Source organism: Eucyclogobius newberryi, unplaced genomic scaffold (assembly GCF_026437365.1).
Source record: "Eucyclogobius newberryi isolate DKJ021-1_F unplaced genomic scaffold, fEucNew1.0.hap1 SCAF_20, whole genome shotgun sequence".
NCBI lineage: Eukaryota > Metazoa > Chordata > Actinopteri > Gobiiformes > Gobiidae > Eucyclogobius > Eucyclogobius newberryi.
This window is the reverse complement of record NW_027315835.1, coordinates 13,377,066-13,404,020: the sequence shown is the minus strand read 5'-3', so window position 1 is coordinate 13,404,020 and position 26,955 is coordinate 13,377,066. Positions and strand designations below refer to the sequence as shown.

The 26,955-nt window shown below is 41.7% G+C and overlaps 1 protein-coding gene across 7 annotated transcripts; it reads left to right on the top strand.

Annotated features, from left to right (window-relative positions):
- Window positions 1-1,038: 1,038 nt before the first annotated feature.
- LOC140369349 (KAT8 regulatory NSL complex subunit 1-like) lies at window positions 1,039-26,893 on the top strand. Of its 7 annotated transcripts, none has more exons than XM_072456666.1 (15): window positions 1,039-1,060; window positions 8,082-9,489; window positions 19,561-19,702; window positions 19,793-19,861; window positions 20,660-20,772; window positions 21,583-21,724; window positions 22,583-22,745; window positions 22,977-23,132; window positions 23,230-23,424; window positions 23,610-23,764; window positions 24,023-24,147; window positions 24,400-24,457; window positions 24,582-24,700; window positions 24,985-25,237; window positions 25,326-26,893. In XM_072456666.1, exons 2-15 carry the CDS (start codon window positions 8,150-8,152, stop codon window positions 25,521-25,523), a joined length of 3,228 nt encoding a protein of 1,075 aa, XP_072312767.1. In that variant the 5' UTR covers window positions 1,039-1,060; window positions 8,082-8,149; the 3' UTR covers window positions 25,524-26,893. The 7 variants fall into 7 exon arrangements, with proteins under 7 accessions (XP_072312767.1, XP_072312766.1, XP_072312765.1 ...); XM_072456665.1 differs by lacking the exon at window positions 1,039-1,060 and adding an exon at window positions 5,556-5,699; XM_072456664.1 differs by lacking the exon at window positions 1,039-1,060 and adding an exon at window positions 5,562-5,871.
- Window positions 26,894-26,955: the final 62 nt, after the last annotated feature.

Below are 26,955 nucleotides of genomic sequence, written 5' to 3'. Positions count from 1 at the left end.
CGTTTTAAAAATAATGTTGCACTGTGTGACTTTTTTGAGCTAGCAAGTAATTTTAGGGCAAATAAAAGCGGCAAAAAATCTATAATAGCACTACTTAATGTAAAAATGTATTAGCTGGACAATGACTAGCTAGCATGCATGTGACAGAATTGAGATTTGCAAAGTGGCATTGTAGGGAAATGGCACAAATACAATGAAAAGACAGTTAGTCAGTGAAATCATTTTCAAATGAATGCAATATTTGAAATATTGAAGTTTTGAGCTATGAACTTTCGGAGCACATTTCCGCTGTACGGGTATTTGTTGTGAGTGACAACTCTAGCGGCCAATGAGAAGGCTTAAATTTGAGAACGGACCAATCCCAGCTCAGAGGAGGGTTGTTATCGAGTCGTAAACGGTTAGTAACAGGACAAGCAGGTAAGTGAGATTTTTGTTCTATTATTTCGGGAAAAATAAACAAACATACTTATCGACAGACAAAGATGTGCATGTATGTAAATTAACTACTTGTATGTTGTCTTATATTAAATTTTCCATGATGATTTTGATCGTAAACCTGCAAAAACAGTGTTCATTGAGAAGTCAGAATGGGCTCGGTAACTAAACAAGCTAGCAGCATTAGCTAAGCTTCATTGGCCAGCAGCATCTGAGCTAGCGCTGTCCTCAGACACAAACGGGACCTGTGCTAAAGTTAGCTTGAACTAACTGTCGTTTCACTGAAGTACAAATAATGCCAGATCCGCTCGATGTTATATGTTTGTTCCTCTATGAAACGATGCATTAGCTATCACAACATGCTTATTTTAGGACGGGCATGTTTTTGTTTGGTGGAAAACGAAAACTTTTTGATTATAACGCTAAATGTCCGTTGAAACGTTACGGCTGTAATTTACAAGCTGCAACTTAAAATATTGCGTTGTTTTATTTTAATGATTTCATTTATACCATTCGACAATAATCACTTATTTGTTCCTTTTTATTTATTTTTGTAGGTTTTTTTCCTCAACCATCTTTGCTCTTGTGGATTATGGGAAACAGAAAGAGAGGAATGGAGGCACAGGTAAGCCTTTTTAAATGTGTTCACTTGAAATACAAATGTTAGTAATTATTTTAGTCAGTGGCGGCTGAAGGTGCAAAATATAGGGGGGGCTATTTGACATAACCGTGTGTTTTGTTTTGTTTTGTTTTTCAAATGAATTAAGTAAACACACTTTATTTCCACTTTTGGTAATAATAATACGATGACTCAGAGGCAGATGCCATTTGACATAAAATTCAATTTTACACTTTATAAAATGTCAAAATTGTAAAGTGCAAGACAAAAATCTCAGTGATACTGTCACTTATAGTGCATAGTAGACATTACCACATTAAGAGGAAATAAAAACACAAACAATTGTTGGTGTTTCATAAAACAGCTTAGTTACCCTGAACTGCATGTGTAACGTTTTACATTTTTATATTTAATTATCACAGACATTGTTGCTGTATGGAAAGTTGTTCTTTATAACATTCTTTCATGGGTTTTCTAATAACCAAAGCATATTTGTATGAATAGAAGTCAAGCTATACTTAATGCTTAGCGTTAGCCTTATCCAGGTAATAAACTATCTTGGATTGATAATATGAAATCGGCCGCTTTCACTTCATCAGGAATATAGTTTTATATTCACAGCCAGCAAACAGTTGAGCAGCTCATTCTGAATAGTTTTGGACGTACCTTTTGTACACAGACTTCTGTAGATGCAGTTTTAAGACGTAAACACGTACGCGTACGGCGCGCGCACATGTCTGTGTCACAGTGTAAACAGTGCAGCTCCGTGGCGTAAACACTACGTTAAAATGGGCGCTGGAGGAATTGCTCCTCAGTCGCTATTTTCCTATGGCTTTTCCCATAGTGATGTAGTCACTTTTTATTGGGATTTGATTGACTAAAAATCCCCATTGCTTTTCTATGGGGCTCTGGGGCGCTTTTCAAACCGCTCCACGGGTACGTAGACAAGTGACGCAGCAGACCGCACGGCGTGCAGACAAAGTATCATTTATACATATCTATATCTTTGCTATATATATATTATTATTTTACACATTTAAAATAATAAGAATATAAGATCATTCTGAACAAATTATATTGTTTTTAGACACAAAAAAATGTACGTACTTGGCTGATAGGACAGGGGGGGCGGCACCCCAGCGCCCTTAATGGACCAGCCGCCACTGATTTTGGTAGTATGTAAGTGAAATCTTACCAAATCGGATTGGGCCTAGTATTCAGATTTACACAGAATTTATGGCGTCACTTAAAGTGCAGTTACTTGTAGATCTTCTTCTTTTGTGTTTTATGGCAGCTGTTGTTGTTGTTGTTGTTGTTGTTGTTGTCAGCTGGTAGTATTCAAGTGTTTTTGTTGTTGTTGTTGTTGTTTTATGGCGGTTGACATCCGAGTGTTGCATTACCGCCAGACTTTATTCCTTAGAAATATGTCGGTGTAATCCCTCATTCGTCCAGGCGTGTTCCATAGTAGAAAAAGCTTCAGTTGTAGTCATCTGGACTCAGTTTGAAAAAATAGACGTTTCGACTCTCATCCAAGAGTCATTGTCAATAACAGAATTTATGTTGTTGTTGTTGTTGTTGTTGTTTTATGGCGGTTGGCATCCGAGTGTTGCATTACCGCCAGACTTTATTCCTCAGACGTTTCGTAGTCCTCAGACTCTGTCGTAGTCCGTAAAAGTACTCCTCCCATCGCTTTGGCGTTACAAAGCCCATGAGGTCATGATGTGTTTTTGTGACTAGAATAGTTGTTGTGTCAGAGACCAACCGGCTTTATTCCAGGGAGACTCTTCTTCACCTTCCTCGCCCTCTTTGACGTTCGGTGCTTTGGAAGTACAAAGCAGGTCGAGAACTCCGATATTAATACTGTTCTGTGGTAAGACCCGCCCATTGGGAGGAGCCTTCCTGAAGTAGAAAGAGTTGTTTGTTTCAACAGAAACTCCCCCTTGTATCTACCGAGCTAGCCTATTCAGAATCTTAACGGGCTATTAGAAACCTCTTTGTCTTTGTGAGACCCTGGCACAACCACCCTGAGTACCTGATTAGCATCTGAATGTCCTTTACCTTTCCAGGGGTTCAGAATCCCATTATAAATAACAGGAAGATGAAACCTAAGCCCTCCATTTCTGTTTAAAGAAGGTCTTTCTTTTTTAACAAAAATAGCTTCCTTGACTCCTCTTTCAAACCATCTTTTCTCCCTGCTTAAAACCTTCACCTCACCGTCTTCAAACGAGTGATTAGAGGCTTCAAGATGGAGATGCACGGCGCTCTGAGGTCCTGAACTAGTATTTCTTCTGTGCTGATAAAGCCTCTTGTGTAGAGGCTGTTTCGTCTCACCTATGTAATGTTCTTTACAACTTTCTTCACTGCATTGGATCGAATAAACTACATTGCTCTGTTTTTGAGTCGGCAACTTGTCCTTTGGGTGAACCAGTTTTTGTCTTAAAGTGTTTCCTGGTTTAAAATAAACAGGGACTTCGTGTTGTCTAAAAATTCTCTGCAGTTTTTCCGACAGGCCAGACACATAAGGGATAGAAACACCCTTCCTTCTCTGTTCAGTTTCCCTTTTGTCCTGCTTCTTGGTTCTCTTCACTCTGTTGAGAGCCCAAGCGGGGTAACCACAGGCTGAGAGGGCATTTCGGACATGTTTTTCCTCTTTCTTCTTGCCCTCTGAGCTGGTGGGCACACCTTGAGCTCTGTGTTGTAAGGTTCTGATCACCCCCAGCTTGTGCTGTAGTGGGTGGTTGGAACCAAAGAGCAGATACTGGTCCGTGTGTGTAGGTTTCCTATATACTTCTATTTGGAGTTTCCCGTCCTCTCCTCTGATCGTGGAACAATTCTGGCGGTAATGCAACAATTGGATGCCAACCGCCATAAAACAACAACAACAACAACAACAAGAATAAAGCCTGAAGAATAAAGCCTGGCGGCAATGGAATTTCCCCATGTGTGGACAATAAAGGATTATCTTATTTCATCTTATCTTAATGTAACACTTGGATACCAGCTGCCATAAAACAACAACACCAGACTTTATTCTTGTTGTTGTTGTTTATTGTTTTATGGCGGTTAGCATCCAAGTTGTTGTTGTTGTTGTTTTATGGCGGTTGGCATCCGAGTGTTGCATTACCGCCAGACTTTATTCCTCAGACTTTTCGTTGTTGTTTCAGAGACCGACCGGCTTTATTCCAGGGAGACTCTTCTTCATGTTGCATTACCGCCAGACTTTATTCCTCAGACTTTGTTGTAGTCCTCAAAAGTACTTCTTCCATTGCTTTGGTGTTACAAAGCCCATGAGGTCATGAGATGTCTTTGTTGTTGTATCCTTTAGAAGTTCTTCCATTACTTTGGTGTTTCTAAACTTTATTCTTCAGACTTTATTCTTTAGACTTTATGCTTTAGACATCATTTAGACCGCCTATATTTCAGTCTTTATTCTTTAGTCTTTATTCTTTAGACTTTATTCTTTAGGCTTCATTTAGACCGCCTAAACGTCTGAGGAATAAAGTCTGGCGGTAATGCAACACTCGGATGCCAACCGCCATAAAACAACAACAACAACAACTTCAGACTATTATTTAGACTTCATTTAGACCGCCTATACTTCAGACTTGATTCTTCAGACTTTATTCTTCAGCCTTTATTCTCCAGACTTAATCGTGGATGTTTTAGCCATGCATGTAATAATTAATCTAAAGAATAAAGAATAGAAGTCTAAAGAATAAAGTCTAAAGTCACTCTGGCGGTAATGTAACACTTGGATACCAGCCACCATAGTACACCAAAGAAGAAGGATTAATCTGCGTTTATTAATGCAGAATTTGATTGATTATTTTCTAACTTTAATTCAAGTCTATAATAATTACTAGTTTATTACAGTATATATAGCAACATTTTACTACAAATGTAATCATAGTTTTACGTGTGTTTTTTAATTCTTATTTACTCAGGACATGTTTGTCACTAATTTGTGATGGCAGAACAGCTCCCTCACGTGGACATTTGGTGAACTTTGCATGTGTTTTGTGCGAATGACAGTTCCCGTGAAAAGTGACGTGAACGTGCGGGTAAAACAACGTACTGGCCATGCATCTGGCACTCGGAAAGACTGCAACAAATCACTCACACATTAGTGTCTGAGTACTTTATTATGTAGTGGCATCATACACTGGCTTGATTTGGCTGAGCGTACTATATTTCGCATTTGTGTATACGGGTGTATGTAGATAAACAGGTTGTGCGACTCGGAACAAGTTGTTATATTAATTCAACCCATTTGAAACCTTTTTGTTTGTGATTACAAACGAGCGCGATGGGCAGTTAACGAGTGTAAAATTGACACAGAACAGTCTTTTGAAACACAATGCCCTCCTGCGGTATCTTTTGAGCTTTTTGTAGTTTATCTGCCCTTTACCCTAGCGGTGAGCATGAGTAGTGTCTCCCGCCTACAGCAGCGCACACGTACGCGCACACGTACACGCATACGCACACACACACGCACACACACTGCGCTGCTATGTTTGTCAGATCAAATCCGAGGGAGAGGAGCGAGCCGCCATTTTCTAAACGTCTCTCCCTAAAACGCGAGAAAAGCGCTGGCGTTAAACAACCTTCTGGATTACGTTTTGTCACCGAAGAATTGGTTCTTTTGGTAAAGGATTGCCTTCTTATGCTGTAAATGTGAAGTAACTTGGTGTAGACGGCGCGATTTCTCGGCCTTGTCTTATATTCGCTTTAGCGGCAAGGCGAGCGGAGCAAGGTGTAGATTGATTCGCCCATTGCCTGAATCCGGAACAAGCGGCGGCGTCCACCGAGCCTGGGAGGTTACTCGGTGCCTTTTGGATCATAAATGGCAAAGTGATCGAATAGACTCAGTTTTTTGCTCTAGCGCCCGTGGCTTTTTTCACCAAACTGCAGGGGATTGTTACCGAAATTCCCTCGGATAGTGCAACCTCGTCACGTGGTAGGTTCCTCCTTTTTCTTTGTTAGCGAGCTAGCTCCACTCGCCAGGTCTACTCCCAACTTACCCACTTCTGACATATATGCACTGACCCATGCCTTATTTTCACCATGGAGGGATGTAGGACAATGACTGGACATGTCCCCATGCGTCCAGTGGACGCGCTCACCCTATTTATTTTCTGAATCTAATTGCAATGCACACCATGTCTCTGGTGCTCTTCAATAGGTCTTAACGCGTTTGTTTAAAATGAGTTGCTGTGCTCTAGAGCTACTGGCCTATAATCGCACAAAACGGGCCTTCACTAAATCACGAGATGTGTATTTAACTGCGAAGTTACCGCATGCGTAACTATAGCTTTTGTGCAAATGAGATAACACTGGGCGTTAAGACCTCAAACTAACGCGGAGGAAACACAACTTGAATTGCCTGAGCTGTATTTTACGCACACACGAGGATGATGCGTTTAGACTCTTTCCCTGTGGAACAGGACAAACACAACCATTAACCAGCCCATGTCGCCGATTGGTACAAACTGTGGTGTGGCAAGGTATGGTTCCACTGCAGTTGGCTTATGGGACCCGCACATCGGAGAGCAGCTTGTGTTTCTTACATCAGCAGCTTTTGTGGCTAATGTTAGTCTTAAACGAAGCGCATTCATTAAGTCAATAAGAATATTGGGCGACATGGTTTGGATAAGATCTTTATCTCGCTCTTACGTAGGATGATTTGATGTGGTAATGGTGTGGTAGTACTAACATGCTGGGAGCGAGCCCACGTCAGACCTCACCATATCCCGTCTGACCAGCCCATTATTAAATAACCTTATTACCCTTGGAGCGAGTTGGGCGGATGACTGTAGGATCAACCACTGCTGCGTTCTGTTTTTGTAAACACCAGGAAGACGTTTGATGATTACGTTATGGTCTGCTAACGAGAGAGATGGGTTTTGTGTCGCATCTATTTCAGATATTTATAGCTGCTTTACATTGAAAGCTCTCGTGAATAATTTGAGCTATTATGACGGTGTGTATTCACCTTTTGATATGGTGGGAACTGGTTCAGTGTGCTTTGAGCATACTGGGCGGCTTGAAGGTATATGATTTGAATTGCATAATCTGGTTCGGAAATACCAACATGGCGTAGTGCGCCGACTAGAAACTGCGGTGAAATACTGAGCCTTCATTCATCTGACCCTGCAGAAGATACGCTCAGATGCAGTGTGCTTTTCATCTCTATTACTTCATGCAAGGTTGCTCTATATGAGCAAATAAAGTTAACTGACGTTTTTTACTTTATCTCACAATATTCATTTAAGTATGTGCTAGTAAATTTTAGGTCAGTAGATTAAACACTTTTAAATTGAACTGTGATGAGATGACATCATGTGCTTGAGTCTAATGCTGGGCCTAAATCCACCTACTTACACAGGCCTGTCTCACAGTGACTTAACCAGAGCACATGTAGGGCAGTGGGTTTGGCTAATTTAACTTGATTTGGATTTTTTTTTTATTGAAAATAATGCTCATCAATATGTGTATAATTACATTTGTTGTACACATTTGTATATTGTCCTCTATTTTATATATTTATTTGACAGTAGATTTTTATCAATGCTCACACCTCAACCTGCAAGATCAGGATATACTTTTTATACAAAATACATGATGCATAATAAATAATGTAATGAAACGGCCTCATTTAATATTGTTAAAAAATCTAACTACTACACCAGTAAGTAAATAGTGAATATGTTGGTCATCTAAAAACAAAATGTTAACACAATATCTGCTGGCACACATTCTTTTAGTGACTCAAAAAGGATCATAAAGTATTTAATTTATCACCAGAACTCGTCATCATGTGCCGGTTTTATTTTGTTCTGACATTGTTTTGAACATTAACGATGAAGTGCATGTATACGTCACATGTTCAATATAGCATGTTTTTAATTGTTTTATTGTTTATATTTTTTTGTAATACAATTACCATACAAGACTTAAATTATGCGTGATATAAAGTTGAAATTGTAAAATGTTTCATAGTAATTTTTCTTCTGCTGTCTCTCTCCAGGCTGTCCTCTGGCGGGGCAGTAAGCGGGTGCTGTGGAGCAGGCCTTGGTGCCCGTCTCTCGGCACTGCATGGCTGCGATGGCGCCCGCTCTCACAGACGCCCCAGCCGAAGCTCATCACATCCGCTTCAAACTGGCTGCGCCCTCTTCCAGTTTGTCTCCAGCCAGTGCAGAAAACAACGGTAACGCCAGCAGCATCCTTATCCATAGCAGTGGTCCTGCAAAGGGCAAGGCCGCCCCTGAAGAGTGCCAGCTTGACTTTTGTGGAGGGGAGCAGGAACAGGAGCAGCCCCAGCCTTTGGTGGCTTCCTACCTGTGCTCGGATGTGACATCTGTCGCCTCAACCAAGGAGTCAATCAAGCTGCAAGGAGTCCTTATCAAACAGTCAGTGCTTAAAAGTCACAGAATCCTGCCCACCTCCCTGCTCAACGGTGGTGGAGACTTCCTGTTGAGGAAGAGGCAGGCCATTGAACTCTCTGGTGGTCATCTCAAAACCCTAATGAGTGGAAGCACCAACGGAGGCAGCCAGCCCATGGCTCCGGTCAATGGCCTGGCCAAGAAGCTGGCCACAATCCCCGGCTCTGGCTGCGTGATGGCAGTGAATGGCGACAAGCCTTCTGCTGCCACAGACTCTCAAAACCAAAACCAACCCCTGGATTCAGAGACTTTAGATACTTCTTTATCAGGGCATACCCCTTTGAAAGGAACTCTCAAACAGAAGCATTCCTCAGGGGTTTCCCAAAATAATGATGGAAATAACCTTGAATCACCAGTGCTTCACCCTGCTGCACATCCCCCCTTTACCTCAAACTCCAGTGAAGCAGGTGGACAGGAAGAAGCTGATTTAAACACGCTTAACCAGCTACAGGGATATGACCGGGAGAGACCTGGGAGCAGCCAACAGGGCTCTCCATCCTGTGCACTTGTACCAGACCCTCCCCTCCCCAGCGGTTCCAACTCGGACACATTTGAAGCTCACATTAGAGAGCGCACCCTCCTCAACAGTAACCGCCAGATCGAGATCGAAGGCCGCCTACGCCGCCTGCGTAAACGTCTTCAGGTGGTCCAGGCCAAGCAGGTGGAGCGGCACATTCAGCAGCAGCTCGGGGGCTTTTTAGACACCGCTCTTAGCCGGTTAATTTCTACTAACCGTAAGTCAGAGACAACTACGCCCACAGCCACTTGGAGGACTGGGCGTCACTCAAACAACAAAGATGGTCTCAGTAGGTTCCTGAAAAGCGGATCCATGCCTTTGGAGCTGGAGCGGCTGTACTTGAGTGGGACTGCCAACCTTCACTCGGCTGAAAGCGCCTTCGACTCAGACGTGACCGAAAGTAGCTCCGGAGGGGACTCTGACCTGGAGGAGGAGGAGCTGTCCCGGGTGGACATTGAGCAGAGACATGTCAAAATGTAAGTACAGGTGTCAACAGGAAACTAACGCTTATGTGAATCCGCGACATTTAGGAGAGGTGCTTTGGAAATAGTTGACCTCAATAAATGATGACTTTTACATTTTAGATTATTATTATTATTATTATTATTATTATTATTATTATTATTATTATTATTATTATTATTATTATTATTATTATTATTATTATTATTATTATTATTATTATTATTATTATTATTATTATAGCACTGCAGTGTCCTGGTGAAAGATCAGTGTTTTCAGGTAAGACACTATACTAGTTGAGCCCCAGCAGGTGCTAATGACAATTATAACTCACTTGTGGTTAGGGCAAACTCCAGTCAGGTGTAGGCAGAGATGCCTTGTGTCCTAGGAGCAGTTGTACTTGTGTGGGTGGCATCATCCTGTAGCCAGTGCAGACATGAATAGACCACAGTCCTGGACATTTTAAGAGAGCAAAGCCAAATGTTCTGTTCTTTTTTCAATGAAATTGAAAGCGAAAAGGAACTTGGTGTTGCTGGTGGTCTTCCAGAAGATGTGGGGGCACTTGTATATGAAACCTGGTCTGATGTGTGTAACCTCAGCTGGAGCCTGCAAATGCAGAGCAGGGGAAGTTCACATCATGGCTCCCCAGTCCTGCAGCTTTAAGTGCTGGAAAGTCAGGAGAATAGCATGTGGGTCAGGAGCCTTAATGGACAAACTGACTTGTGCAGAATATAGTAGATTATTAACAAGGTAGCTACTAACACCAAAATGTATTGTTCTTGTTGCTGTCGACATAAGACATTGGATTTTTGATTAGTGTGAGAATTTGACTAGTTAACATGTCCTGAAGGCATACAGAAATAATTGCAGTGTCAAAAGTGGAACGATAATATTCATGTTGATTCAGTGTTTTATTTAAAAAATAAAGCTTCTCAAGGTTGACCTCATCAGGACTGAAAGGGCTGTTGCTCACAGCAGACCTCTGATGTTCAAACAGGAAGTGCTGATCTGAGACAGATAATAAATGCACGGATCTATCGAATGTCTCCTATACTCTGTCCAAAATTTAGCTTTGATAAATAATCGTCTGCTTTCAAATATTGTCTACGGTTCTAATAATAAAGAATAAGATGCATTTTAATACCAAACAAACTAATCTTGCACAAAGCTTAGTCCAGTCCAACCCACAATTTCTCTCTTTTGTGCACATAATTCACTAATTAAGCTTCAATGATCTGTAGCGCTCACAATATGGTTCACATGCTTTCTTAAAGAGAATTTCTTTATTATCACTATCATCTTTTTAGCATTTTAGTTGAAGCTTGCTTATAAAGTTAACATTGACGTTTTGGATTGTGGGGGTATGTGCTACTAGTCAATGATGAGTAACGAGGACATTAGGTTCAAGTGCAGGTTGTTCTACATATTGCAGTTGATTAGTTAAGGTTTGAACTTTGACCTCTCAGAGCTTAGTCTTAGTTTATTTGTTGATCTGACACTAACATTTAACTTTTCATAATTTATTTGTTTTCCCAATTAATATTTTTTCCTGTTTTCTGTTAAGTTTTCACGTTCCTTTCATGCTTTCGATGTAGTCCTACACTTCCCAACCTTACAGGCAAGCATTTCCCACAGTGAATAGCTTAATCCTTCTTGTATATAACCATAACAACACATTTTTTTGCTGACATTTTGCCTCAGTTCCAATTAATGGCTTACACCACGACAGCCACTGTTTCATTGTCGTCAGGCGTGTATTGCAGAGGACTAATCCTGTCCTGTGTTTTCGTCGTGGTTTCCTGTAAGTTACACTGAGGAGAGGATTGCGGGCCCGTCGACATCTGTTGTTGTGCTTATGCTGCAGGCCTTCTCTGTCTGCAAAAGGGCCCATAGCATAACGAGCATGAGGGCGCATCCTGAACTCTCTTTAAACATTCATTGGCAAATCTCAAACGCCGCCGCTTTAATCACGTCCTGTTCATTTATACGTTTTCCCAAGCTCATTTGGTTCTACCTGGACTCGAGTCGTTCCATTCACGCATGTTTGAGGCTTTGTGTAATCCTACCTTTTTTAATTAGCTTGTCTTTTATTTACGTTTTGTGCTGGCAACCGTGGAGATTTGTGTGCACACAATTAAAGGCAGATTTCCTAAAATTGTAAAAATATGTTGGGATTTCAAGATTATTCAGTGAATCGATAATTGTAATTACAGTATAATTGTGAGAACAAAACAATTAAAAGCACGAGAACAAAACAATTAAAAGGATGACAACTTGAAGTCAATCCATTCTCCAGTATGTTACGCTTAAATGTGAAGTGATTTTTATGTCTTTTTATAGCACATTAATTATCATTCAGAACGTTTTGTTGATTTTCTAAAGCTTGTCTCATATAACAGGCGTGCTAATGTGTAGGAGAGTGTGATATTAGGTGAATTAAGGATTTCACTGTTGATTGGCGTCATGAAATGTAATCATTGCAAAATCGTGACCTCTATGCAAAGATGTCCCAATGTATCCCTGAATAATGCATCATTTTAATGCCTTTAATTACATTGGCTGCTTCCTTTGGGATTCATATTGACGTGTAGGTCCCACACATGCTCCGTTCCCCTTGTTAAAGTAAGCACAAGCTGTTCTCTTCTCTGTAATGTGTAGGCTTCTTTTTGTTACTCCACCAACAATAAAGCGCATCAAGAACACTCCTGCTCTTACATAATGGACCACTGACGGAACAACGGGCAACAATTCTGATGCATCATATCCACTCCCAGATTGATGTAGTCTTTGGAGGAAAAGCACTATACGTTTGCGTGACAATTTATTTTAAAAGTAGTCGCTCCTGTCGATTTGGGATGACTGGGTTGGCCCAGACTACAGCGTTCCTTTCATGCTTCTGCCTCAGCATTTCTTTGCACTGAGCAATGTATCCCTGTGTTTTCGCCCCTCCTCTCGCCCTTGTGTGCGTATACATATGTGACTAGCCGCCTGTGTAGGTCTCGTTCCTGTTTGACACGTCTGGTTGTGTTTAGCTCGGTCCAAGTTCCTCACCAAAGCGTTACATAACCCCCCTTTTTATGTAATGACTGCTGCAGCTCTCTCTCCTGCTCCACTCCGTTGAGCCCCGGATATCTGATTCTCCTCTGATTCTCCCGACCCACTCCCAAACACTTTGATGGCAACATGTAGGTATTTGGCTTGTGTTTGTCTCGCAATTGCATCCCTGAATATAATGTTGGAAATAAAGACCCCATTTCCGTGAGCTTTAATTCCTAATTGTGCCTGGAAGGTTCCACAGTATGGCATTGAATATGTCTTATGCGTTTTTTATAGTGCAAAAATACCTCGGAAAAACCTAAAAGTTCTCTATGATGAGGGGGGTCACCTCTCCACTGATCTGACCTGGTGGCGTCACATGCCTGTTTTCTGTTTTCATGGTGATAGTTGGATTTATGCAATGTTCTCTGCAAAGCTGTACAATCTCAATAGTCACACGCAGAAAGTTCCATAGTGTATCTTTACATAAAGCATAATCAATTAAATTGAAATGGTTGAATATCTAATCTAATGTTTGCATTTTATTTTGCAAGTTGAAAAAATCACTGAGCAAAATGGAAAACTGAATATAAATGGCACTCATTGATTACCACCCCACGTATGTAGGTGGAAACCCCAAGAGATCTTTTCTCTATGGTCTCACAAAGGGAAATGGAAATTGTTGTCACAAAATTGCTTATTCATTTGGAGTGAATCACAAAGTCTTTGAATCCTCAATTAAATTTAGATTACTAGTATGAGTATAACATTGACATTCGGGCTCCTCTAAAGCAAAGCACAGTGTCATTTAAAGTCTGCAAATGTTGAAGACAAGAGGCACACTTTAACATAATGCAGAGATTGGAGATGTTAATCTACAACTTGTGCTGCAAGACAAACGGGCTTTTTATGCAACATTTAACGTTTTGAGGCGTGTAAGAAATAAAATGTTTACAATTAACGTACAAATACTGACGGTACATTTGTGCTCTGACAGCATATGACTACAGGGAATTTACAGTGTGAATGTACAGTCTGTTTTAGGTCAGTATTGTGCTATAAATGGAATGTATGTATTGCAGACATGCCTTGAGTAATTTCCCATTGTTACTTTGTCCTCTTGTGTCTAAAGAAGACACCTTTGTACACCGAAGCTGGGATTGGGACATTGGGCTCGACATTGTCATTTGTAATCCTAAAAGATCAGCTTGGGTCTTTTTAATTGAGGTTTACCGTCGTTAAACACGTGAATTCAGACTTTGAAGGAAGAAATGGACTTTTACTGAATGCCTTTTAAGACCATTGTTTGTTGGGGCTGCACAAGTATATCACAAATGTGTTTATATTGCAACTTAACTATATATTGCAAATCACAACAACTCAAAGGTTCTACGGCCAACAAATCTACAGTTTTTACAATTAGAAAGTTGTAAAGGTTGAATCTATGATGTTTCTTAGTCTAAATGAGCCTTGATTTTTATCTTTGCTTTGTCTCATTGAGTGTGACTAATACACCAAGACATGAACAGATTTGTTTGAATAAAGCTGAAATTGGGGCCGCACAATATATTGAAAAAATTACATATTGAAGCGTGCGGTATGCGTATTGCAAAGTTGCGTAATCTTTTATAAATATTTTATGTATTAATCATGCATTTATTGCATGAGTTGGCTTGTTTTGACCTTAACGTGCACCACGGAAGCAGCGTCACATACACACAGCACCAGAGGAAACACAACGCAAAGAGTTGGAGAGACAGACAATTCGAGACTGCCATCACTCAAAAGCATTGCACGACTGAAATATGGGACTACAGCTTTAGAAGAGAGGACGTTTGACAAAGGAAAACTGTAAAAGATGTGGTGAAGTGCTAATGTAGCGCACTGCTAACTCTGATTTCGTTTTCTCTGATTTTGTTTCTGCCACAGAAACTGTGTCATATGACGAGGCCAGAGAGGGACGCGATTATAGAACTCTCACTGCAACTTCAATGCAAGAAAAGTTGGAAAGGCCAAAATAATCACAGCGACTAAAGTTTTAGAAACGGAGTGAGGCACTTTTCCTTCTACTGTGTTTGTGCTGTGATTTGAACTTTCACATTGTGAAAGTACAAGTCATATAATTACAGCACATGTTCACAGCCCCAGTCCTCAGTGATGTGAAATGTAAAGTGCACTGAAGCTTTGATGAACTCCTTTTGAATCCTACAAAATGAACAGGCTTCCCTCATATTATATCACTTGTTAAGCTTGTACTATGCACAGTCCACAGTAATAACTTTGAATAGAAGTGGCCTATCTTTTTAGCAGAATGCTACAAAATCAAATACCGTACTTTTCAAACTTTAAGCCGCTACATTTTTCCCACGCTTTGAACCTTGTGGTTATTATAACGGTGCGTCTAATTTATAGATTTATACCGGGGGCACTCAAACGCGCCAGCGTTTGACACACTGTTGAAGAAGACCTCAGTCGAAGCACTGGCCATGGGACCATCGTGTTTTCTATATTTTAAGCTTCAAGATGCTGTTTTATTACAATCAGACTAATATTCACAGAGAAATTAGTCTAATGAGGAAGTGAATGTAGATACAAAGACACACGCAGCGCACACATGCGATAAACAGCGGACTGCAGTTTAGTACCTGCCGCATTGAAATGAATCTTTCTTGACCAGACCTGACTCATGAGTCAAAAGACAACATGTGCATCACAACAATGGACCATATTTCTGTGTAAATATTGCATGTTACAACGTAACCCTCACTCTGAAGTACGTGCTCAGGAGTATATGAACCAGATATGAAGACACAGATGCAGATAAATACACTCAGTGTAATCAAGGACACAGGGGACAGTAGGGACAGCTGTAATATATTCTCAATCATTTGCAGAAAAACTTAGGTTTTGAATGTACAAAAATGTTCCTGTTCTATGCTCAGAAAACTTGTACATTGCTATTTTAATATTTTGGGAATATAATAAGATTTAAGTCATTTCTTTCTGGGATTTCTTTGTTACATCATAATGTATATATTTTTTTCAATGGTTTACTTGGAGTATCCCGCTTTATTTTGTATTTTGTGTCTGTGGCATACATTAGTTTCAATATTGTTTATAGTCATATTTTTCGTGTTTCAAAATGTGTTACCGTGACTTCTGCCTCTCTTTTCACGCAGTTCAACCTGACTGCCTCAAGAGGACGCACTTTTAACTTCATCTTGTCTTTTTTAGTTAATTCTAAGAAAAATCTTTGGCAGACCTATTTGAATTACAAAGTTGATTATTACGTTTCTTCATAACATAACCTTCTGTTATTGTCCGTGGCATGTTGCTTGACTCATTGTGTCGGGGGAAAATGCCTCAAATTCATAAAGGAACCGTAACTTGAATAGCTTCATTGTCAAATCTGTGCCAAGTTGGAGAAAGAGCAGCCAGTTATTCTTTCCACAGTTGTTTTGTAAAGGACTTTTATGACAAAGGAATGTGAACAAGGAAGCCTCATCTCGCTCGCTCTGGATCATGTTTTTGAGAATTTGTCACGTTTACATAATCTTTGTACATCTGTTCCTTGAAAATTAAAAGCACATTTTAGCAACTACAAAACACAATTCCAACATGCTTTTCCCATCCACTCGTTCCATCTCCTTTTTAGCTTTTATTATAATGGACAGCGTTGATTCTGGGCGGGTCGGCGTGTCACGGAACGGGCCCCGGTTCGACATATGTGCAGCGTCCAGACGAGGGCACGAGGCAGAATGTGCTGACATGTAGGAAACGCGTCGTAGTGATCGCCGCTGGTGCTTTTGTGTTGGAGTAACTGGGAGGGGGGGAGGAAAATATGGCCTGGTTTTTGGGGGTAGAGTGGGGGGGGTGGGAGAGCTCTCTATCAGAACCCCCGCCCCCTCCTTCTCCTGCTTCCTTCACATTGACGATTAAGGTCATCAGTCGCACAAGTGTTTCAATAATAGCACCGCACTTCAAACAGCACTTTTAGCTCTTCCTCCGGCTTTTAAGATTAATGCTGTCTTTGTCGTTCTCTTTTGTTGGCGTTTTCGCTCCTGGGGCGATCGGTTTACATTCCCCCCCCTCAAAAAAACACAGGACATTGATTTCAACTCCCTTTGTCATTGTTTTGGGGTGACCTTTTCTGTCCACATTTAGGCAAACGTCTGCTCTTCTTCAATTGCCTTAATCTCGTCTGGTAGGATTTTTTTCATGTTATTTTCTTAAACGGATACAGCATTGTGGTTTTTATTTATTGTGCGACCTAAAATGGTTTGGTTAACAACCCACATGAATGCAAATGACTTCCTTTTGTTTTGATCTACTCCACCAAGGGCGTGTTGTTTTTGTGAAGGACGTTTATTTGACAAGCTTACAAGAATGATACCCGTTTAATATTTCACCAAATACATTTCAGTAAAATATGTCAAGGAATTAGCCCAACATGTCTTAAGCATTGCAGCGCTTTTCAGTAAAGTGTCCTTGATGTGGCGACTGAGCCGTTGTTTGCAGTGTTTTGCAGAGAGAAGTCAGGGCTCGTCCTTCTGTGCTCGATGGAAGCTGTTCCCACTTAAAGTTCCCAATAACACAAGATTCCTGGTTGGATTATTCGCTCTGCCCCTCTAGTCTCTGCCGCACCGCTTCCTGCCTCGGCCCCGCCCCCTCGGCAGAACGTAGGCTGTACATTGCTTCTTATAGTCCGTCTGCTCCTCAGGCTGTCTCCTCCTTCTTCCCAGTCTCATTTATTCCAGCGTTTTGGATTTTTTTTTTTTTTTTAATTTCCATCTCCTCCTCTCTTTTGTGTCTCGCCGTTTAAATTCACTGGCCTTTCTTAGTTTTGCTGGACTCTTGAAATTGAAAACAGAAGCGGGTGGGGGGGGGGGGGGGGGGGGAGGAAAGGAGAACAAGAGTGCAAGGTCTATCTTTGTCTGCTATCTGAGTCATTATTTTCATTGTTCAAGCTGCCTCTGCGGCCTGTGACTCGCGGGTGAAACGGCGCCCTCTGTGGCCGCTGGCACGCAGTGCAGGAGCAGACATTTTCCTCTCGTGTCTGCTGCCTTTTGAAATGCCCATTCTGTGTGTCATACTGGGAAAATGGAGCGCTGTGTTCTCAGACGGTGCGGGCCGCTCGCTACAGAGTGAACCAGCGTGGCCACGATCTGAATATTTAGTAACGTTTTTGACTGACGCAGGAGGCGAGCTGTTTGTTCAGACCAGGCCAGTTTTTCAAGGTGTCTGCAGCTGTGCAAAGGCCTTTGGATGTGCTGATTCACTGACCCCTGCTGTCTGCCCTGGGAAATGCGCTCGGGGACTAGGGACTGAAACAAGATGATGGATTAATTGCATCTAATTAATTTATTGTCAACTAATTTAGTAATCGAGAAATTGTCACTTGGTCTGGAACATGCTATAGGCTATGAAAAGAGGTTTTATGGCTAATTCAATGCAAGGATTACACCCAAATGACAGGCAATATGGGAATTTGGTGTTTCGGATGAAAAACCTATTTTGTCTCAGTCTCGTCAATCCAGATGTCCTCCAGTGGCTTTGCTACAGCTTTATCTGGATCAAATTTGGCAAAACCCATTTCTATTCTCAGGCTTTTTGCGGTCTAAACAACTCATCAATTAATCAAAAGAATAATAGCTGGATTAATCAATGTCAAAATGTTTTTATTTGAAGCTTTAGTTCAGACATTGGTATTGAATGCTTCCATTACTTTCATTTAGTGTCTGTTAAATTATTTAATTTGTGACATTTGAGTTTACTACGCAATGTTTGTACAGCAGATTCTTATGCAGACAAATGCAACTAAAAATGTGAAGCCAGTGTAGGGGAAAACTAGATGCTGATAATGTTTTAATTAACTTGGGGCACATTTTTATTCACATTAATTTGAGTGACCTGGGTTTGTATAGATGATATTCATTGTTTCCTCCAGGTTTACTGGTTTGGCATGTACGTGCACACGGTCGCCCGTACGCTCACGTGCGCCGTAGGGGGACAATATAAGCTTATAGCATTATTATTAGTTATTTACTTATCGTGATTATATGCCCATTTAAAAATGCCTTATAAACATGTGTTAGGGGGTCTGGGCATTTGTAAGTATTTCCTGTTCTATTTGATTTTGATAATATATTCCGGCCTTTTCTGCATGGATGAAACTTATCTGCAATAAAATGCACTTTTCATCCACACACTGCTTTACATCAGCCCATGCACCATTCAATTCACATGTGAAACAAATAACAGCTTTATCTAAACTGAGGTTTCACTTGCATTTTGTCAATTACTATTGCCAGTAAGCATTAATATTGATTTTTAATACTATCTAGGGCTGCAACGAACGATCATTTTGCCTATCGATAAGTCTAGCGATTTATGCTTTCGATTAATCAATTGGTTGTTTAGAATGCAATGGTCATATATTTTTTTTTACAGAATTTGACACGGATAACCTTGGACGTGAAGCTGCTTGAGGATCCTGGTGGAACACGTTTATGGACAAAAGGATGTTTTGGCACCTTTTTGTATTGACCAGTTAACATTTGTCCGATTACTAAATGAATTAATTTACTTAAGTAATCGATTACTTGTCGTGTTTGTGAGAGGCAGCGCTGCTGCCACGGAGACGCAAAACATGGACCAGATCAGTGGAAGTCATGGACTGCATTAGGCAGCAGGTCAAGCATGAGGAAAATACAGGCTGTGTTTCTATGAAAACAGTAGTTCTTTTTGAGTAACAGAACAAGTAAAGACACTGGTTTGACAACTGTCATTAGCGCAACCTGATACTGATGCACATTATACAAAGAAACAAGCGTTTCAAAGAATAGTTTTATCCCCTCCCTAAAATATCTATTCCTTCTGCATAATAAGACTATAAAAAAGACTGATTGCAAAATAAGAGGTTGCTGGTGTTTTTAATAATAGTAGACAGGCCATCAGAGATTTTGGGCTAGGATCTTTGTGACTTTCCTTGTTGAATGAATAAAGGTCAATAGATAATAATAATAATAAATAAATGTTTTGCGTTGCAGATGGAAGCGGGCGGAGAGTCGCTACACGGTGGAGCGAGCGGCGATCATCAGTCACTGGAACTGGCTCCAGGCTCACATCTCGGACCTGGAGTACCGCATCCGGCAGCAAACGGACATCTACCGACAGATACGGGCCAGCAAGGTACTGCACTTTTGACTCCAATGATATATTTTTCAGTTGGATTTCCGAAATTTGATTTGTACCTACATTTTGGCTCCTTTACGTTGTCAGGGCTCAGTGGAGTTGGGAGGTGTCGCTCCAAGTGTCACAGAAGTCAAATCAGAACCTGTAAATAGTACGGTAAGCAACTTGAAGCGTTTATCAACTGATTTTGTGGCAGATTGTGTAGGAAGTTTAGCTTTTGAGTCATTCCATCTAATATTAATTCTTTATTGAACGATTGTGCTTTGTTCTTTTGAACGTCTCGAGTGGAAAAACACTGACAGGAAATGGTTTCTTTTATGTGTGCTTTAGTTCTAGTCCAGACAGGAACTTTGATCTGCTGCTTTGCCTTTTTCCAGTCATCACTGCTGCTTGGATCTGAAATGTTTAGTTTTTAATTTAAAACAGATTTTAAAGTTTTTGGTTTGGTTGGTGTTTTGGGTAATGTTTTTCCTACACGCTTTGAGTCTTTCTGTTGTAAATGACCTTTTATGTCAAGAAAGATGGGTAGTATTGTAAAATATCTTGATCATTCTTTTCAAATGTGTGAAACTGAAGCATCTGAGCACAGAATGTTATTTTGTAATGGAATGTTTTATCTTTTTTCTTTTACTTGGCTCTTTTTATGTTTTTTTTATTCTAGACAGAATTTTTCCCTTAATCAAAACATTAATTCCAATATACTGCCAATGTCTACTGGTAAAATTGTGTTTAGATGACAAAAAGCTCTAAAGCTGCGGTCAGAGCAGAGCTGTGTGTGTTTTTTAGTGGCTCGGGCCTTGTCTCTTCTCAAATCCAACTAAATAATTTAAGAGCACATGACCAGGCTGTTGGAGACCGTCCTTTATGCAGCCGCCTTAAAATATCTCCCATGTGGCGGGCGGCACTAGCCTGTGGTCACTGGGGGCTGATGAGAGGTCTTATCTGTCGCTGCAGGACGTGGCTTCAGAACGGCTGGAGCACACGGTCACCGCCCACATCACCAACGCAGAGCCTACGGGAGCCTGGAGAGGTCAAAATGGACAGCCCATTAATGGCGTCCTCAGCAGGTAACGATGACTCCAGCTTGTATTAAAGGGCGGGGTTTCACTCCGAGTGGGACGGACCGGTGCTTTGTAAATGCAGTTCTGCAGCATGTTTCCTGTGGTGCTTAAGACGAGGGTAATAACCAGGCTTCTATTTGTACACCAGATGCCCTTCCTCACTAAACCCTTCCCTCTGCTGCGGTGGTGAATTTCAGAAAACATATTGACACACATTAAGTTTGTACACCTTACAAACCTAATGGCAACACGCACAAAAGTACTCAACGGCACCTGCTCAGCCTGAGCCGTTTGGGCAATTTATGAAAAATGCCACTTTTAAACACATCCAGGAACATTAACAATTGAGAAAAGACAAACATGCATCGTCTAAACTCTAACTCTGTTCGCAGGTTTTATACAGAATAAGAAAGTATCATTTTTTGTTTGCAACAGTTTTAAATATTTGACTTTTGTTACTTGCTTGTTGCAACCATTCCAAGTGAAATTTCTGTTGCGATTTACTTCATAGCACTAGCATCAGCGTCATCCACAGGTTTATACAGAGACTATGGTGGTACAAACGATCCATATTGCAATCATTTATTTAATACAATTTATGGAGAATACTTATTGCCTCTGCTGATCAAAAAGGACAGATTAAAGTCTGTTACTTCTATATGTTTATGATATTTGATTTACCAGTTTTTGTTCAGCTTCTTCTTAGACTACAGCTGTAAAATTGGATCTAAACAAACTGCTCCTAACATGGTAAAAGATATGTTTGCTTTATTATTTAGTGAAGTTGAATCCTCGGTTGTTGTGTGGTGGTCACAGGATGGCGGAGTGTGCGGAGCCCCGGCCCCTGCAGCCCTCGGCCCTTGACAGCTCGTGTGTGGCTGCTCGGACACGGCCCCTCGTCAGCTGTCGCCGACGTCGCCTCGTTCAGCCCAGCTCTGTGCCCAACCTCAACGGCAAGGTGAGCCTCACGCAGCGCACGCCCGCCTCTCGTGTGTCCTCCCGTCTACATGTATGGAAATGTTTTTATCTCTGGTTCAGTAAACTCTGCCTAAACACTTACATTCCTACTCCTCTGTCCCTGAATACTTTCACTTTACTGCACAGTGTACATTCTGCGATGTAAGGCGACTGTGGTTGGATATGTCAGACTTTATTTGTGTTAAAGTAGGGCAACATCCTGTTTCATCCAACAACAAAGAGTGGTTATTGTGCCTTGTGACCTCTCACAAGTTTTTGTTGTGAAAAAAGATGTTCGTGGCCACCCTTCAGTGGCTCAGTGTAAGTCTGGTATTTAGCTCTTCTGATCAGATCTTCTTCTGTTGTACATGCAAGTCATCTGACCAATAAACTCTGCCAAGGTCTTAAAATTCCCTGCAGGCCGTAGATACGTTTTGTATGAAGTGTAATTTGTATCCTAGTCTTAATGTTGTTTGAGGCATGTCAGTTTAGTGTGACGTGTGCCTCTGCGGTGGAGGATGTGGAGTTGTTTCTCTCATTTGTCTTTGATCTTTCTGTGGCTGATGCTTTGGTTGCATTTGCACCTGTTCAGATGTTTATTGACACAAGATGGTGAATACTTCTGCTCCCGATTTAATTCTATTATGATCAAGTAACTGCTGAATTGAGTTTCATTTCCTAAGGGGCTGTAATTAGGCTGGGTTCTTTTCCCACATAAATGAGGAATGTGGAATCCATCAAACTAATATTGTGGTATTATGATAGATTTGTTTGACCGACTGAATGCTGCTCTTTTGTGATGTGTGCTTTTCACTTGTACTTTTCTGAACCACAGTCTAACTCAGCATTGTTTTCTCAGGCCCCCAGAAGCTGTGTCCAGTGTAGCTGCAGAGTTAACCCGAGCTGTGTGATGTGTGGTGGCTGGCCCACCCCCAGAGAAGACCCCCAGTTTGAACTGCCCACCCTTGAGCGCCTGTCAAGGCTGGATCTTGGCATCCACCCCATTTTGTCCTTCCCTGACGGTCAGTGCTCTGTCACTGTTTAAAGAAACACAGTTTACTCAGACATTTCCTATTTTACATTTGCAAGGAAGACAAACAAGGAGTGGAAGCGGGATAATTCTTCCCAGGAAGTTTTACTGAACCACTCAGATTTGTCACATTTACAGCATTAACCCGAACACGGGCTGTGTAGATCTGGTCACGTACAGAAGTGTTGTGTTGTGTGTCTTAACCCTCCTCCTCCCTCTGTAGACGTGAGTGTCAGTCTGCGCCTGCAGCAGGTGATGAAGAGCCAGTGGCACATGAAATCACTGGAGAGACGTAAACCTCTGAAGAAACTCTCCCTTAAACACAAGTTATCCTCGTCCAAAGAGAAGCACAAGTTTACCAACTCACTTATGGCAGTCAGTAAGTGCACTGCTCTGACACTACAGGAGACTCCAGCGGTGTATACTGAATGTGTCTGAACCACAGGCGGCTCTAACTTGATTTTGTGCTGTCCCAGGGCTGGGGCATTATAAGAGTCGTGTGAAGCAGAGGTCTGTGGACAGCGGTGGCAGCAGCAGTGCTGCTCTGAACCCGTCCAGACTGGACAGTCAGTGTAAGAGCGAGCGGCTGCAGACCTCCACACCCCTCGGGCCCTACGACAAGAGCTTTAGCCGCAAGAGATTACGAGAGCACTCTCTGGACCGAACTGACAGTGAGTGCACTAGGCATCTGAGGAATGCTCATAAAACTCGTATTCTGATTAGAGCAAATGTATTAAAAATTTAAAAGCTCACCACAACATTGGTTTTCAGAATTTAGAGGCAAATATTGAATTGAAACCATTTTGCGACCAGGTTACAACGTGTCATTAAGGCCACTGTTTTTCTGTGTCTGCAGCATCTCCAAAGTTGTTCCTGGACTCGAGCAACTCATGCCCCACTCTGGCCCACATGCACTCGTCCCTCCACAGCCCCCTCACACGACAGCTGTCCACATCCTCGGACAACTCCACACCGCTGGGCCCCGGTGGGCAGAGCATCATAAGCACACCTGTAAGTACCCTCATTAATCTAATGAGACAAATGACAAGTGAAATCAGAAAAACCCATACATTCTGTTGAGAAATCTGTCTGGGCTCCATCTAGTGGTCTACAGGGGGTATAACCTTTTCCCCATTCAGTTTTGAACATTTTAAAGCCAAAGTCCTTCATTTCTTGTTGGACATTGCACATTGTCAGTGAAGAAATGCTCGAGCAGAGGGACATTCAGTGTCCTTTCAATGAAACCTTATCCATGTTGAATTTTTCCAGCAGCAGCCGATCAAGAGGAGGAGAGGTGAAAGCTCTTTCGACATCAACAATATCGTAATCCCGATGTCTGTGGCGGCCACCACTCGAGTGGAGAAGCTGCAATACAAAGAGATTCTCACACCCAGGTAAATATTTAGTCTCTCTCACTCACTCTCTCTCTCACTCACTCACTCACTCACTCACTCACTCCCCCCCCTCCTTCCCTCTCTGGCTCTGAGTCACTCCACAATAGACACGCCCAGTACAGCCCATGTCATGGTGTTTTTCCAGTGCCAGTTGTCCAAAGTGACTCTTATAATCCATGCAGTCTTGCCTTGACTTTCACCACGTGCTTGCAGCTGTTCCTGAGCTCTGAGTTGTTTGTTTTTGTTTTGTAGTTGGCGAATGGTGGATATTTTCTCCCAGAAAATAACCGAAGAAGAGGATCAACGGGAGGCAAGTATATTTTTAAGACGTGTCAATAACGGCATCATAGAGATAAATCCTAGTTTAGTGCATTGTTTGGTTTCTTCAAGTTTATGAAGGTGTGTTTCTCATTGGTTCATGTGATTGTGTGTAGGTGGAGGACCTGTCGGATGCAGCCTTCGTCCTGCTCCATCAGCCGTACGAGGACCAGGAGAGGTCTCGCTGGTCCTGGATGGCTCTGGCTCCAGCCCAGCGACGAGGCAGCAGGTCCGTGTAAGGAACTTAAACGTACTCTTACACTTGCATAACGACCTTTTCAAACGCACAGACATTTGTTTCTTTTTCATTGAAACTAATAATTTCAAAGTTCCGTAGAGTATACAACATTCGATAAATGTGTTTTACGATGACTGAGGAGTAAAGATATTGTGGGAATATGTTAATTTTGAACCCCCATTTAACCGACATGTCAGCCCTCGTTCTGACAGTGATATCATCTAGAGCCTGTCAGAATAAAAGCGCAGAGCTGTTTGATACTCAGTCGTCTCTGTGCTCAGGTCGTATAAGTCCATCGATGGTCGGACCACACCGCTGATGTGCGGGACAAACCCCCCCACTCCTCAGCCCGCCTCGCCGGACCCCGGACACTGCCCCCTGCTCCACGACTACAGCTACGTGCCGTCGCCGATGAGCCCACCCAGCCCCGACACCACCTCTAACCCCCACACGCCCTGCTCCCGCGACTCTCACCGCCTGCTCTCCAGTGAGGACACACGCTGCTCCACGCCAGACTTCTCCTTCGAAGAACGAGTATGTTATTCTTTACAAACTGAGCATCAGGAACAATCGACTGGTTTAAATCTGTCAACACATCTAAACTTATTTGATTTCCTTCTAGACGGTGGCACCGTGGGAGCGCCGCACCTTCCCTTTGTCTGAAGACCCCGCCCCGGAGCCAGAGGCCGACCCTGACATCAGGCCCAGGATGAGGAGCATCTCAGGTTGCCGAGCTACAGCCTTTGGGAGGCTGGATTCGGATGACATGGACCTGCCCTGTGATGAAGACACCTCGAAACACAGGACGGCCCACCGATAAATGACTGACCGGCGCCCCCTACAGCTCCTCTCTGGCATTAACAAGCAGAACCTCAAAGCAAAATAAAATATTAATGGGTTCCTGTTGTTTGATATTCAAACATCAGTCTAATATTTTTCACAGTTTTTAGTGAATATAATGGAGATAGAAGCCTTTCCCTACACTTGTTTTGTCACAAGAAAAAAGGATAAATGTAAAAAAAAAAAACTAATAAAACACGTTACAAAAAATGATTTCTGTAGTAGGCTAAACAATGTACATGGGGGGCTTAGTGGTGTTCATATGTCGCGTGTACACTTGTAGCGCACTATGTAGCGGACTCCTCAAAATATGGCCAAAGGGTGTTTTCTATTGACTAGTTTGCTTGTAATTCCCATGTACATTTTTAGTGGAGTGACAAATAACAAAACAAGAAAAAATCCCCTCCTCTGCCTGCCCCTCATCCAAACCCACAGGTACATGAGACGTCCCCCTTGGTCCTGTAAGAGGAAGTCACCACAGCACTTCTGCAACTGCCAAGTCTAGTTTTGTTGGTTTGCTTTCTTTGTTTTTCATTCCTGGAGTTTTATTTTTTGTGTATGTTCTGTCTGTTTCTGCTCAACATATTTTTCTTTGTGTTTTTAAATGGTATAAGTAAAAAAGGAAAAAAAAAAAAATCATTCCTTTCTCTTTGGAAATCATCTGGCTCTGTCTGTCCCCCTGCCGTGGGTCTCTTCTTCTGAGTTTTAACGTGGGGAGATGGCGTATAGAGACTGGGATGTCCGTTTAGAGCACTTGCCCAACAGAAAGCAATGCCGCATGCTCCGATCATGCTCCTCTAATGCTAGTTTTATCACAGCAGCACCTTGTTAAGAACCAACCAAGCGCAGGCTAAATGGGAATGACTTTCCATCAGCAAATGTAAATTGCTGATGAGTAAATTGTGGCAAAATAAAAAAATAACAGCCCTTATCTATTTTACTGATTCAGCTTGACAAGAATATTTGTGTTTGTCTTGCAAATATTAATCAGATGTAGCGGCACCCACTCGACTAAAGCCAGCCCAACTCAGGTTTTTCAATCAAGGGAATCTTCTTTCTGGTGTTAATAGTTTGAACATATGATCTGGATCTTCTAGACTTGTCGCTTTTGGTGATTTTTTGTTTTTGCCACCTCACACTCATAACCACACAATTGCCCCCAAGTAACTAATTGCTATGCAAAAAAATATATGGTTGTTTTTCTTTATGCCACAGTCATTCAATCACTGTTATTTCTTTTCTAGTTAAGCAAGTCAATGTACCTGTTCGATTGTTGCAGCAGTTAACCTAATCAAAAGCAGAATTGTTTTTTTGTAAATAGTACCATTAAAACATTTATGTTTAACTTGGCATTGCTGTTTGGGCCTCTTGTTTTTCATTTTATTACCAATGTGTAGGGTCAAAAGAAATTC

Bases quoted from the DNA above. Each gene is read 5' to 3' on its own strand.
- LOC140369349 (XM_072456666.1), top strand. From the start codon at position 8,150: ATGGCTGCGATGGCGCCCGCTCTCACAGACGCCCCAGCCGAAGCTCAT. The intron at 9,490-19,560 runs GTAAGTACAGGT...TTTGCGTTGCAG, and splicing joins GAGCAGAGACATGTCAAAAT to ATGGAAGCGGGCGGAGAGTC. The intron at 22,746-22,976 runs GTCAGTGCTCTG...CTCCCTCTGTAG, and splicing joins CATTTTGTCCTTCCCTGACG to ACGTGAGTGTCAGTCTGCGC.